The sequence below is a fragment of the Egretta garzetta genome, unplaced genomic scaffold (genome assembly GCF_000687185.1).
Source record: "Egretta garzetta isolate BGI_Z169 unplaced genomic scaffold, ASM68718v1 scaffold64, whole genome shotgun sequence".
Classification (NCBI taxonomy): domain Eukaryota; kingdom Metazoa; phylum Chordata; class Aves; order Pelecaniformes; family Ardeidae; genus Egretta; species Egretta garzetta.
Genome location: NW_009259596.1, coordinates 1,894,277 through 1,906,942, shown reverse-complemented (window position 1 = coordinate 1,906,942; position 12,666 = coordinate 1,894,277). Strand labels below are relative to the sequence as shown.

Below are 12,666 nucleotides of genomic sequence, written 5' to 3'. Positions count from 1 at the left end.
GGAAATTTTAACCCCTTCATTGTATTTGCTTTTCTTCTTTTTACAATCCAGTCACTTCTCTAAAAGGTTCTTCACTTCAAAGTAGAAAAAGACAGGGACATAACATCTTAGGTACAAAGCCTCAGCTGGACATGCTGTGTTTTAGTTAGTTTACTGTCTGAAAATATCTTCCTCCAGTAATCTGAATACAGAATACTTCTGTCATTTTCATTTCATCTGTTCTAGTGTTTGAAAAGTCAGTCATTTGTTTAATGGATAATTTTTTTCTAAACACCCCAGCTATGCAGGCTAGTTCTTGCTGGTGAACTCCTGAAGCAGGCCCCCCCGTGATGCCCTGTAGCTGGCACCACAGGGTCAGCCTGACGGTTTGCAGTAACGGTTCCTCCCGGCACACTGAACATGGGGTCTTTCTGCCCCATGGGGACATCTCCTGGTGACACTGCTCATAAGTCATGTCCGCATTTCTGTGCCTATCTGTCACGCACGCACAGGTTGTTGGGTTTCCACTTTGTTACAAAATAGGTAGAACAGCTGTTAGTTGGGTGTTTGGACCTCTGTAAAATTACAGAAGTCAGGTAAATCCAGTTACAGGAAGGAGGTTCCCTTTTCTCCTGTTAAGCGTTACTACTTAAGAAGGTGGCTTGATTCTGTTTTTGTCTGAGAATGTGTTGTACACAATCCTGACTTTTGAGTACCTGTTATTCAATGAAGTATTGGTACTAATTTGCTGAATTCTAAGGAAAAACTACTTACAGGCTCCATTAACTACTAAAAATATACTTAAAGCCAGTCATAGATCTATATAAAAAAGTGTAATTTCAGATTGTGCTGGTGGTTCTCTATATAGTAACTTGTAGCAGCCACCAATAATGATAGGAAAAGGGTTTAAGAGATTGCGAATGTAAACAAACAAGTCAAGTTCTGTATTTCTTTATTTTGTTGAGACTTTTTTTTCTCCACCAACAAAGTTTTCTGGAACTCTTTTATTTGTTTCTTTGGTGGAGAGACTTTAAAATGTCTCATTTTTAACAAAAAGATGAAGTGTAAGACTGATTTTGTCATTAATATCTTTTAATAAATTGTTCCTTTAAAATAAGAAAATTAATTTGAAATATGTTTGAAAAAAGTAAAATCAACAACGTTATCATCTCGGTCTTGTTATAGGGGTAAGGTTAAAAACGAACAAAGGCACATAGCCCAGCTCATCCATAAGCTGATCTTCAAAACCATAGAGTGGCTGAAAAAATCTGAAACAGCTGGGCATTCTATGCATTTCCAGCATTAGAGTCTGCTAGCTTCCTTTTTGATGGCTGAGTTTGTTTGTACAGTGTGGTTATACAGAGTTGTTGACATGAAAATGTGGGTGATGTGGGTGCTTCAGGTTATTTCATTCAACAAAATTGAACAGATCGAAAAAAGTTTTTACTTCAGTGCCGGGTATCTGTAGGTTCAGTTTGTAAGAAAAGGAGAGGAGGGAGCTCTCATTAGTGATAATTGCAAAGGATTTAGCAGTGTGTGACTAACCAACCGCTCCCCCCGTGCTTGTGCATGAGGGCAAATACAGTTCTTGGGACTATAAACAGGGAAATGGCAAGCAGTAAGAGAGGTGATATTGCTGCTGGGCCTACAGCAGATGGCATGAGCCCTGTGCCAGGGCCCTGAGGGGAACACCGGCCCTGTCCCTGCCCAGCCTCCCAGGGCCTCCCCGCCCTTCCCACAGCGCAGGACCCCATTTCAGCCTCCCAGGGCCATCATCCCCTGCCCCAGTAACACCACGGCAGGGCTGGTCTCCAGCTCCCCACAGCCCTGCCCAGCCCAGCGACGGGCCCCGCCACAACGGGCCCACCCACAGGCCCATATCCCAGCCCAGCCTCGGCCTGTGCCCCATGCCTGGGGCTGGGGCTGCCCCGGTGCCCCCAGCTGCCCGGCCCTGCCCGGCTACCCCAGGGATAACTTAAAAATCTTTAAACCAAAATACAGTCATTTTCTAAAATACATACTATAAACGAAAGCAAAACTGTGGGCTCAGTGCACAAGCCCTGAGGTGAAATTCTGCCGTGTATGTCATGCTGGAGGACAGGCTGGCTGGTTGTCATAGTCCCTTCTAGCCTGAAAATGTGAATTTCTGGAAGCGATGGGCTAGATTGTTTTTTGTGTTAATTTATATTTCGTTCTCTCTCCTTGGTACAACCTGCTTAAGTGAATGTACTAAATTTGATGTGGAAAGCTGGCACTCAGTTTTAGTTGCCTGACAGTGTCTCTCAAATGCTTATCTCCTATAAAACCACCTTCTCTTAACTAATGTATTCATTAAACTGGAATACCTATTTTTAATTTCTCTCAGCTGTAGACTTCTGCTGTGGGTCTGGAGACATCAGTTTGGCACTGGAGGCCTGATGGCAGTTTTGTGGGGAGAGCTGTTACGCTTGTTCCTTTTGTTTGTACACCCGTGGCAGAGGATGTTCTGTCACCACACACTGCATGCACCGTAGCACAGCATGACCCTGTTTCAGAAAACCCCAAATACTTAAAATAACAAAACATTTTTAGAGCATTATGTAGATTATAATCACACCTTCTATCCTTATTTTCCAAAAATATCCATCTTTTATAGAGAGACAAAAATCTTTTGTTAATAGCAGTTGAAGTCACTGGACTTTGAGGTGGAGTGGGATGCAACTACAGCACCAGCAAACGTATGAATGAAGCTGAAATCAGCTGTCGGAATTTGACTTCAAAAAGGATCATTCCTGAAGTTGTAGCCAAAGCAATAAATCTAGGGAACAGTTAGCTGAGGATCAGCAACTGAGAGAAAGATGGTCCATTGTCTGTTAGGCAAGCTCCTTGCCTATCATTAGATCCTTGCATAATTTTACAGATCTATGAAATGATATTATAGTTCAAAACAAGTCAGTTGGCCAGGTGTCCTGCGGTCCTTGGAGACGAGAGTTTCAGAGGCCCGTGTAAGTTCAGTTCCCTTAAGTTTCAGGTGTTCAACAGATTCAGAAGCTCTTTCTTCTGGTCACTCACTTCTGGTCTTTCCAGCTCTTCATTTAAGGCTGGGAACATCGCAGTTTTGTTTCAGTCATTGCTTTTCCTCTCCCAGCTGTTACATTCCTTTCTTTGTCTTTCCAGTCACTTTTTCCTCAGCTCTCCTTATCGCTTTCTATTCTGTCCAGGGAGTCTTAAACCACTTGATGACAGATTCTCTTCTTATTGCTTTATTATTTTTTAATAAATGTACTTGATGAAGTAACTGATGTTGTTCCTGCCAGCTGCAGGCTGCTTGGCCTACACCGTACTGTATCCAGTGAGCCAAGCAACCTGGAGATGGGTGTGAAGAGGGGTGCAAAAGATGCAGAAATTAGACTGTAAAGTTGAACTGAAGGTTCTGGTCCTAGGATTGGCCAGATGATGTGTTGGCCTTTCCAGCTGCATGGTTATTGTGGCACTCCTTGTGCAAACATCACTTCTATAGGTAAAAGTCCTTTTTTTTCCAGTTTCTTGGAATACAGGACTTTTTTTTTTCTCACACAGTAGACTGAGCAGTGTGGTCAGTACCAAGTATTTTTCCTGCCAGAACCTAATTTGCTTCCTTTCAATTTTTCATAAAGCAACAGCCCAAAATACATTGTATTTCATGGAACTGCAGAAAGATGTGTTTATATCTTTTTTTTTTTTCCTTCCTTTTGGCAGGAAGGGGAAAGAACACAAAGTTTTACACTGTAAATGTTTCTGCGAAAAATGGGGTTTATTTCTTCAGCACAACTGAAAGCTATTTTAACAGTGGTACATGTGTTACACAATTCTAGAGCGGAATTCTGCAATTAAGAAGTCCTTTCTTATTCAGGTTAGCCAATACACATTTGCAATGTGCAGTTACAGAGAAAAGAAATCTGAGCCTCAGGAACTGATGCAACTTGAAGGATACACTGTGGATTATACAGCTCCTCACACAGGTACTTTTCGTGATTTTGAAGTGCAATATGTTTGTGTAAAATAGCTGATTGACTTTGTTCATTTTGATCTAGTAGCAAGAAACCCCAGGGTTCTTTTTTTCAGCATCTGAAGTTTTGCAGTTATTCCACTAGGATTTTCTAGTCTGAAGAATCATGCTTTTAGAAAGAAGCTTGTTTTAAGAATGAACAATAAACTTACACTAAGGTTGCCTGAAACATTGTAAGACTGCATATGATACAAGGAAAAAAATATGAATTCTAGTCAGTCGTTCCCTTTTCTCTGTTTTTGGTGGTGGAGTCACATGGCAGTGTACTGTGAAGTATATCCATAAATGACTTAGAAAAGAAGGTGAATGATGACAGTGCTTGGTAAAAACAAATTGCTCAGAGTAATCAAAAATAAATTTGAAGATATCACAAAAATCTACACAAGTTAGTACTAAAATGGCAGAGCAAAATCAAAGTTATGCATGCAGAGAAAAACAATTCTACCTACACAGTGGAGGGTTATGAATTTAAGAGACTTCTGAGATATTGAAGATTGATCTTTGGAAACGTTGGCTCAATCTTTAGAATAATTGGGAAGGCAAACAATGCTCAGAAGGTGTTTGGAAAGCCAAAACAATGTTGTCATAAAGAAGACCCCTGCACAGCCACATTGACTGGCATGTGCTGTACTGGCTATGCATTCCCAGAACAAAACACTGGAGTGAGAAACAGGTACCAAGGAAGGAGCATCAACTGTGATAAGAGATACAGAGCTGCCTCTGTTCAAGAGGAGATGAAGTTGACAGGGACTTCCAGCTAAGCAAATGATACCTACAAGGAGTGTATGTTAGAGAAATGCAAAATAGCATATGACACAGAGAAGATGAATAAGAAATAACTTGGAATTGAATTGGAAATGGAATTACGGAAATATTTTCTCCTATGACTTCTATATTTGTTCTACTTGTATGTTACTTCCATGTTTTACCATTTGATCCTTATAGCTCTAGATTTATCATATTTCTAGGTCATAAATACCTATGAAATGTTTTAACACCCAACACCCCACACACACAGAAGAAAACCAATAAATATAAATATTGATGATAAACTTTGATGGTGATTTAGGAGTAACTTGTATTAAGATCACCTTCCTATTTCCTGCTCCAGGTCTTCAGGGTGGTCGAATGTTTTTCAATGCTGTTAAAGAAGGCGATACTGTGATATTCGCCAGTGACGACGAGCAGGATAGAATACTCTGGGTTCAAGCCATGTACAGAGCCACAGGTCAATCGTATAAGCCTATTCCTGCAAGTCAAGCTCAGAAGATGAATCCTAAAGGAGGAAATGTCAACACAGGTATATCCCCACTTTGTAAGTTGGCCTTCTTTTTCTTTTTTGGCTTTGGTTGTCGTTTTAGTCGGTAAAGTATGTGGCAGCTTCCTCAATGAAGTTTAATTAAGCAGAACTCATTCACTAGAGAAATATTCGTGGCAGTTTATTGTTAGCCAGAAGCTCTTTAACTCAGATTATTATTACCAGTGAGGGAAATCCTGACTTGCAGGTCATTATTTTTATTATAATCCATGAAAATACAGCAATTAGCTTCATATTAATTACAGTTGACCCACATATTACCATGGAGATGGTGTTTGGTGTATATTATATTTTTCAGTATCCAGCCAGTGTAGTGTTGAATAGAAAAGCATCAATCTATTCTCAGAATTTTATAGATTTAGGTCAGATTTATCATACATTGTATATATTAATTATCTAAAATTGCTATGCAGACAGTACATTGTGAGCTGAAAGGCACTAGATGGGCTGCTGGATTTTTGCACCCCTCAGTGTAATATTAAACTGCATATAAAAAATTTTCAAAAAAACCCAGGTTTAACTTTTCCTCATTTTCCTTTGAGGAAAATACTGTTTCAGAGAGAACCAAGGTAGATGATAGCATATATTAATCTTATCTTGAAATTTTCATATATTCTCTTTGAAAGTATTCTGTGATGTAGATATCTGCACATAGGAAGCATATATGATTTTGTTGTTCTGGAGGCTGAGTGCAGTCCAAGTATTTTTGTAATAGCCATTACATTCTTACAACATCATATGACTGTATACAATAATCCTTCTTCATTATTATATAGCTGTACATACAGCGCGACAGAAAGGAGATGTGTGTTTTAAACTCAACTTGGTTTAATGTCTGAAGTCTATAGCAGGTTGACCCAAAACCATTCTCCTCCATCAGTCTTGCTATCGCTTAGTCTCACAGCCTTCCATTCATCCTGTAATCTTCTATCATTTTGCTATTAGAAGACAGTAAAATGTGTTCATTAAGCTCAGTTATCTAGAATCCTGACTGAGCTTTCAAAAACAGTGAAACAGTTTGGAAGGGTGAGGTAACCATTCATCCTCAGGGGTGTTAAGGTGGGTATTTTGTAGGACGTAAGTAACACTGCAAAAGCGAAGGTGGGGCAACAGCTGAGGAGTGCTTCTGCTCACCTCTTCCCAATTACCTGGATCTGGGCTGGGTACTGGGAGTTCACTGTGTTCCCCTCCTAATGTTTCTACTTCATGTACATCAGTTAGAAAGTACAAAAAAAAGTGACCATAGTTAGTAGTAGCCAAGGAAATGCTCTTCTTCTTGGACACAGGTTTTACATGGAAGTGAAAGCAACTAGAAAATGATGACTACAAGTCAGGGAAAGTTATAGAAAGAAAAGGTACAATGAACAATTGCAAGTTTGGATATACAGAAATTACATTTTCAGAGAAAAAAATCACTGATAGGGGTAAAGAATTAAAAAGTAAGATTTACACATCTTGATATTATCTTAGACAGTTAGGGTGACTACAATTCTTAGGTGGAAACCATAGGAAAAATAAGGTTTATTTTAAAGACAGTTTAAGGGAAGATCAAAAGCCTCAAAATATGTCATGCTTATGTATTAACTTACGCAAACTGGTATGACTGAACTGTATATATATCAAAAATCTATGCGTAAATTATTATTTGCCTTTAGTTTTAATATTCTTCAATGTTGGCACTTTGCAATTAATCCATAGAATTCATTGCAATAGAGTAACTTGTGAAGTTTAACCTAATGTAAGGTTTAATCTTAAAAGAATCCATGTTTGACTGATTTTTGTAACACCTCCAGTTCTGCCTATATGAGCAAATTTGATTATTCTGTATTCTGCTCTCAAGGTACAAATGGGCATAGTCAAATTAATCAGTTTTTAAGAAACTGCAAGAACTAGGGTTTAAAGATATAACCTTAAGTAATTTTCTAAGATTCCTGTTTCATTTACATATATTAGGCTGATTTTCTTGGGGTACAATTTTACTCCTAAGAAGAATCTATAGCTGACCTTTTGTCAGATGTAAACATGTTCAGTTTCCTAGGAAGTTCATTTTGTTTCCCCCTAGAAAAATGTTTGCCTGAAGTTAAAGAGTTATTTTTAATCAAGATATAACACCAAGTACTTGAGAGCTAGTGTATATGTTAAGTTAAATTAATTTCCATTTTTTTCTTCTTTGCTATGAAACATTTTTAATATTACCAGAGAATTTGTCAACTACTTTTTATGTATCTTATTTTTTAATTAATGCATCATGTAAGCATTTCCAGCCAATACAAGATCACATTGTTTTAGTTTTTAAAGTGTATCATACAGCACCCTCTCCACATACAGAAAGCAGAAAAACAACTAGGGCTTTGCAAAAAAAATGTCATTTAATAATAATCAAGCCTTGAAAGTCTGTCCCCATCTTCCTCATCCTCTAGGAAGATAAGAAATGCAACTCACTCATCCTAATAAAATGTACACGAAGAACTTTCAACAGCTAGAAAAAAATTAAATATCTTTATAAACTGCTGGATGTAGAGAAAAATCAACTTAAGGAGATATGTTTCAATGTTTTTATATATTGTGTTTATAAATATCTTTTCTAATCCTGAAATTCTCTTGATAGATAAGTAAAAGCAACTGAGAGTTTTCATTAAAGAAATTAAAACAGCAGATGATGATTAATATGCCACACACCTAGCTGTATTAAGGTTAATTTTTTGCTGGTAATAAATACTAACATTTCCATTTTCCATTGCCTTCTAGGTAAAATTCTACCTTCCAAAGTTAATGTATCATTATTAGCTGAAAATGACAACTTGTCAAAGTGCAAGCATTTCATTAAACATTTCACATTTTTAATCGAGTGGTATGTGTAAATGACAATAAATGATCCTTTGTTTTCACAGCCTCTACTGTTTTCTGTATTCTCAAGTTCAAAACTCTTCTAAGAGTTTTCGTAAGCTGTGGTAGAATTATTCCTATGATCTATACCATGAACTCCTTTTGTAGAAAAGAAAGCAGTAGAAAGGAAGGAGTAAGATACTCCTTTTGTATAAAAAAGGCCATATTTTCTGCAGTTATTGGTGCCTTGTTCCATATAAGATAATTTTGTGTACGTAAGAGTGCTTAAAATGACATGAACAAGATCCAATCACCTCAGAGCTGAATCAAAACAAACAAATCAGGAACTCCTGAAAAAAAATAGACGTGATTATAATAAGACACCCAGGGTCTGACTGATCTTTATGGCAATTACCACAAATGCAGAAAACGGAAATGTTGCTCTTGCATGTGCACAGCAGCGGCACTCCAAAAGGCCAACCTACAGTTCTCTAACTGATCTGAATGTGCAGTCTGTTCTTGTTGATGCTGTATGGCACTGTAGGATCGTTCATGTAATTTATAAGAAACTTCATATTCTATACTACCAGTGAGGCAAATAGACATTTAAGGGTGGCACTGGAATCGAATTACTATTGTACCTGACCAACTTCTAAAATGAATACTAGCCATTTTCTTCATTTCTGAGTAAAGCAACTTGGTTCTGCACTTTCATAGTATTAGGTGGCTCCAAAACAAAAGTGAAGACATGCTAATGTCAGCTGTGATAAAAAAAAAAAAGAGACTGCTCTTCAGTTCCACTATTCTGAATAAGCATGTTGGAATGCAAAGAACAGAGTATTTAAGGATGCATGATTGTCGAAAAGCCAGGCGTTTCCCAAGGACACGAATGTTCCAGGGAAAGTCTCAATTAAAGATGGATTCATCTGAGTCACATAAAGGTGCAGGAGGTGATCCTTTTCTTAACGAGCAGTGTATCAGGACATCTATTCATACAGTTAGAAAGGCTGCTGAAGTGATGACCACTCTTAATAACTTGGTCATAACAAAGGAGTAACAGCAGCATGTGAGGGGATTGTCTTGTCTTAATGAAGCAACACAAAGCCAAGCATCGTTCTGGTCCTACACCACCATGAGTTGAGAGATGGTCTCTTTTTGAAAATGTCTGCAGATAAGAAAGAAGAGAGACAGATACTGGAAAAACAAGTGAGGTTAGGAATCAATTGATCTGAGATGTATAGTTTTCCTCATCTCTCTTTTGGAATGCTGTCGCTTATCAAAACAGCTCACAAAAGGAAAATAATTTGAGATTTTGCAGAGAACAATTACAATTTGTCATAAAAATGCTGTTTAGAGCCCATGTACACAACGTCAAGTTCCTATTTACTAAGTAGCAAGGGAGTAGCAAAGGGAGTCAAATACACAGGTCATACATTGGTATCGCAAGACATCAATCCAATGACCGCAAAGTTGAAGACATTTCCAACTAAACCACCATCTGACCAAAAAAGCGTCATGGAGAAAGCTTGTGTGGACATTTAAATCATCCAAGTGGAGCAGTCAGTGTTGTGAAATCAAGAAGAGAGTGCAGGCAACTTGCCACATGAAAAAATGCTTTGGGATTAGTCATGAAAATATAACATTAACAATTTCAATCTATTTGGTTATACCAATTATGAGCACTATAAAATTTCTCTCCCTATCATAGTTTAGTGGTATGGAATAAATCATTAATCTCACATTTCTTTTAAATGTTATTTGTATCACTCAATCTTTGAACTGGCTACATCAGAGACTTTGTGGGAAAACTGGAATATGATTAATATTAAGGTACTGGTGTCATAATACTTACAAGAAATACCACTGCTTAACCTTATGGTGGCATTTAATGTTCTTGTAAAGCAATTCTTTTAAAATAGTTCTGAGATGTTTGTATCTGTATGTTCAGTTAATTAAATCTTTTAGAAACAAACAGAAATAAAAGATTTTTTTTTTCATTTGGCATCATTTTCTCAGCAGCTTTGGCAGCTTTATATCCATTATACACTTTGCCACCTGGAAGAGTGGAGTAACTCCTAACTATCCCCCTCCCCCTTTTAGAAAGAAAAGGTTAACGCTGGCCTCCACCACCTTAGGCAGGCAGGCAGTCACCTTTATGCTCTCTCCTGTGCTACTCAGAAACATTGAAAAACTAACTAGTATCCTTTTCGAATGGGTCCTTCGGCAAAATGCTGGCAGTCCATCAGTGTGCTGTCCTCAGCCTGATGGTTGGACCATATGGGCCAGCTGCTTTCTCATATTCTGCCACTTTCTCTCCATCTCTTATTTCATTGTCTGATACTTAAATGATAAGGTTCTGGGGGCATGGATTGTCTCTTTGGCTTGTGTTTCTAAGCATGTAGCACTTTGGAGTCCTGGTCAATGATCAGGAGTTGAAATGTCCCTGATGTAAGCTGTCACTATCTGTATGGAGTGGCACTTGAAGGAATGTAATGCATGTCTTGCCACTGTCTTTTGCAAAGAGCATGTGCACCTTCATCTTCATCCAACCAGTTCCAGCCTCTTCTGTATCAGAGTCATTGTTCTTACCCTGCTACTCCCAGTCTCTAAATCTTTTTAATCCCTTCAATCCTAGATTTTTCATCTCTACCTGCTCTTCTTTCCTGTTAGTTCAAATTGCTTCCACGACGCTTAAACTCAAGCAGGGCTGTCACTAAGAGCCACAAAAGGGAGGAGATTGTCACTTTACAAGGCCAGTTCCTGTAGTTCACCCTAGCACAGGGTAAATGCTACAGAAAACATGTATTTGCTTCTAGGCTGGAATGGGGCAGAGAAGATGCCTAGTGATTTGGTTATTGCTAAGACCCACTTGAGCATGTGCCATAAACATGGAATTCTTGGTAGTCTTAGTTCACTCAACTCTGCTGAGTCACTGAGGATGTGATGATTTTTATAGCCTTTGCAGCTGGGCTAAAACTGGAAGTTTCTTGCAAAGATAGCAAAACGCATATTCAGGATGCTATTCTGCCAAAAAGGATATCCTTGTCTAAAACAACACCCAAAGAATTTGCTAAAACTCCTGCAATAGGTTCTGTAAGTTTTTACTGTGGTTTTAAAATATATATTTGTGTTTGTCCTATCTTGATAGAAAAAAAAAAAAAAAGGTAGTTTTTTGGCTAACAGTTTCCAAAAGATGAAATAAATACACAACCTGAAACAGACAGTGTAACATGGAAAATAGCAGGCAAAACAATGTGTTTGAGTTAGAGGCAACTTGAAAGCAGGACAACAAATTCCGTTAAGAAGGGAAGAAAATTAATTGTTAAAAAAGCAGAAGTATTACTGCTTCAAAGTTCTCCCCAAATATGCTCTCAGTATTTCCCAGGATTGAGAAAGTATAGAGAATAAAATGGATGGGTTTTTTTTCCTAACTGTATATCACAATACAGCACTCAGTATCTTTTGCATTTGCATGTAGCTTGGACGGAACACCTAAGGCTGATTTGTGTAGGAATTTGAAAAATACAATCACTCTAACAATTTTTAAAAATAGGGTGTTAGATGATTTTTAAATCACAGTCCTGTAACATTTATGAATTCCTCATAATCTTTGATCAAGTTCTTCCTTTTTTTTTAAATCCATTTTGTTTCAAAAAGATTTACCAATTATCCTGTATGTATATCATAACGGTAAAATAAAATGTAATGTATTACACTAGATCTATTTTTCTATTATTTCCTGCTTGCCTACAGCTGGCAAAGGTAAGTTTTTAACTGTTTTTCTGTTGTTAGATTATATTTGGTAGCAGATCTTCTGTTACTATTTGACAATATTATTTGTATTTTTTGATTCACTTAAAAAGGTGGTCATCAGTCATGGATCTTTCTGTCGAATTAGATCTAGGATGTAGTTATACTTCAAATAATATTTTTGCTTATTTTGCCCAAATTATGTAATAGCAGATTTCTGCTTTCACAAGCTGCATCATATTCACCTTACAGTCACCCTACACCTTGTGATCATCTAGATGACTCTATCAGAATGTTGAATCTGTTTCCTTTGCAACATCCAGTCTCCTGATTTCAAAATACTTAATTATTTGTCAGTACTTGCACAGATTTTCTTTTTAAAAAACAGAATCTTTTACATTTTTGTCATTACCCAAAGAAAAAAAATCAAGCCAGTTAAATTAAGATTCAGCTGTGTGTAATTTGTCCCTGAGACCGGTGGCAGACAGAAATATTAATCCTTCTTCTTTTCTGTAATCTGTCTTACTTTAAATAGTGACTCAATAAATCAGATATCCATATAAGAAGGAAAACTTATAGGAAATGTAGAAGTCAGTGACACATTAAACAGATCGGGTGTGGAAAACTTGTCTGTGTGTAGATCGTTTTGGAAACCATAGATAACTTCACATTGTAGTTTAGTACTTTCAGTTATGTAGTTGTGTTGGTATCAGTTGTTTATCTTTGAATTCGTGTGTTTAAAAACATTTTAGAGAGAGCATTTCAT

General features: G+C 37.5%; 1 protein-coding gene across 2 annotated transcripts in view; it reads left to right on the top strand.

The window, feature by feature from the left end:
* CADPS2 (calcium dependent secretion activator 2) overlaps positions 1-12,666 on the top strand; it is a 260,700-nt gene that overhangs the window by 142,007 nt on the left and 106,027 nt on the right. Inside the window, exons 9-11 of one of the 2 annotated variants that reach the window (XM_035893699.1) lie at positions 3,851-3,959; positions 5,118-5,321; positions 11,904-11,912. In XM_035893699.1, the coding sequence (XP_035749592.1) occupies positions 3,851-3,959; positions 5,118-5,321; positions 11,904-11,912 (322 nt within the window). The remainder of the gene's footprint in view (positions 1-3,850; positions 3,960-5,117; positions 5,322-11,903; positions 11,913-12,666) is intronic. The other variant, XM_035893700.1, reaches the window with a different exon arrangement.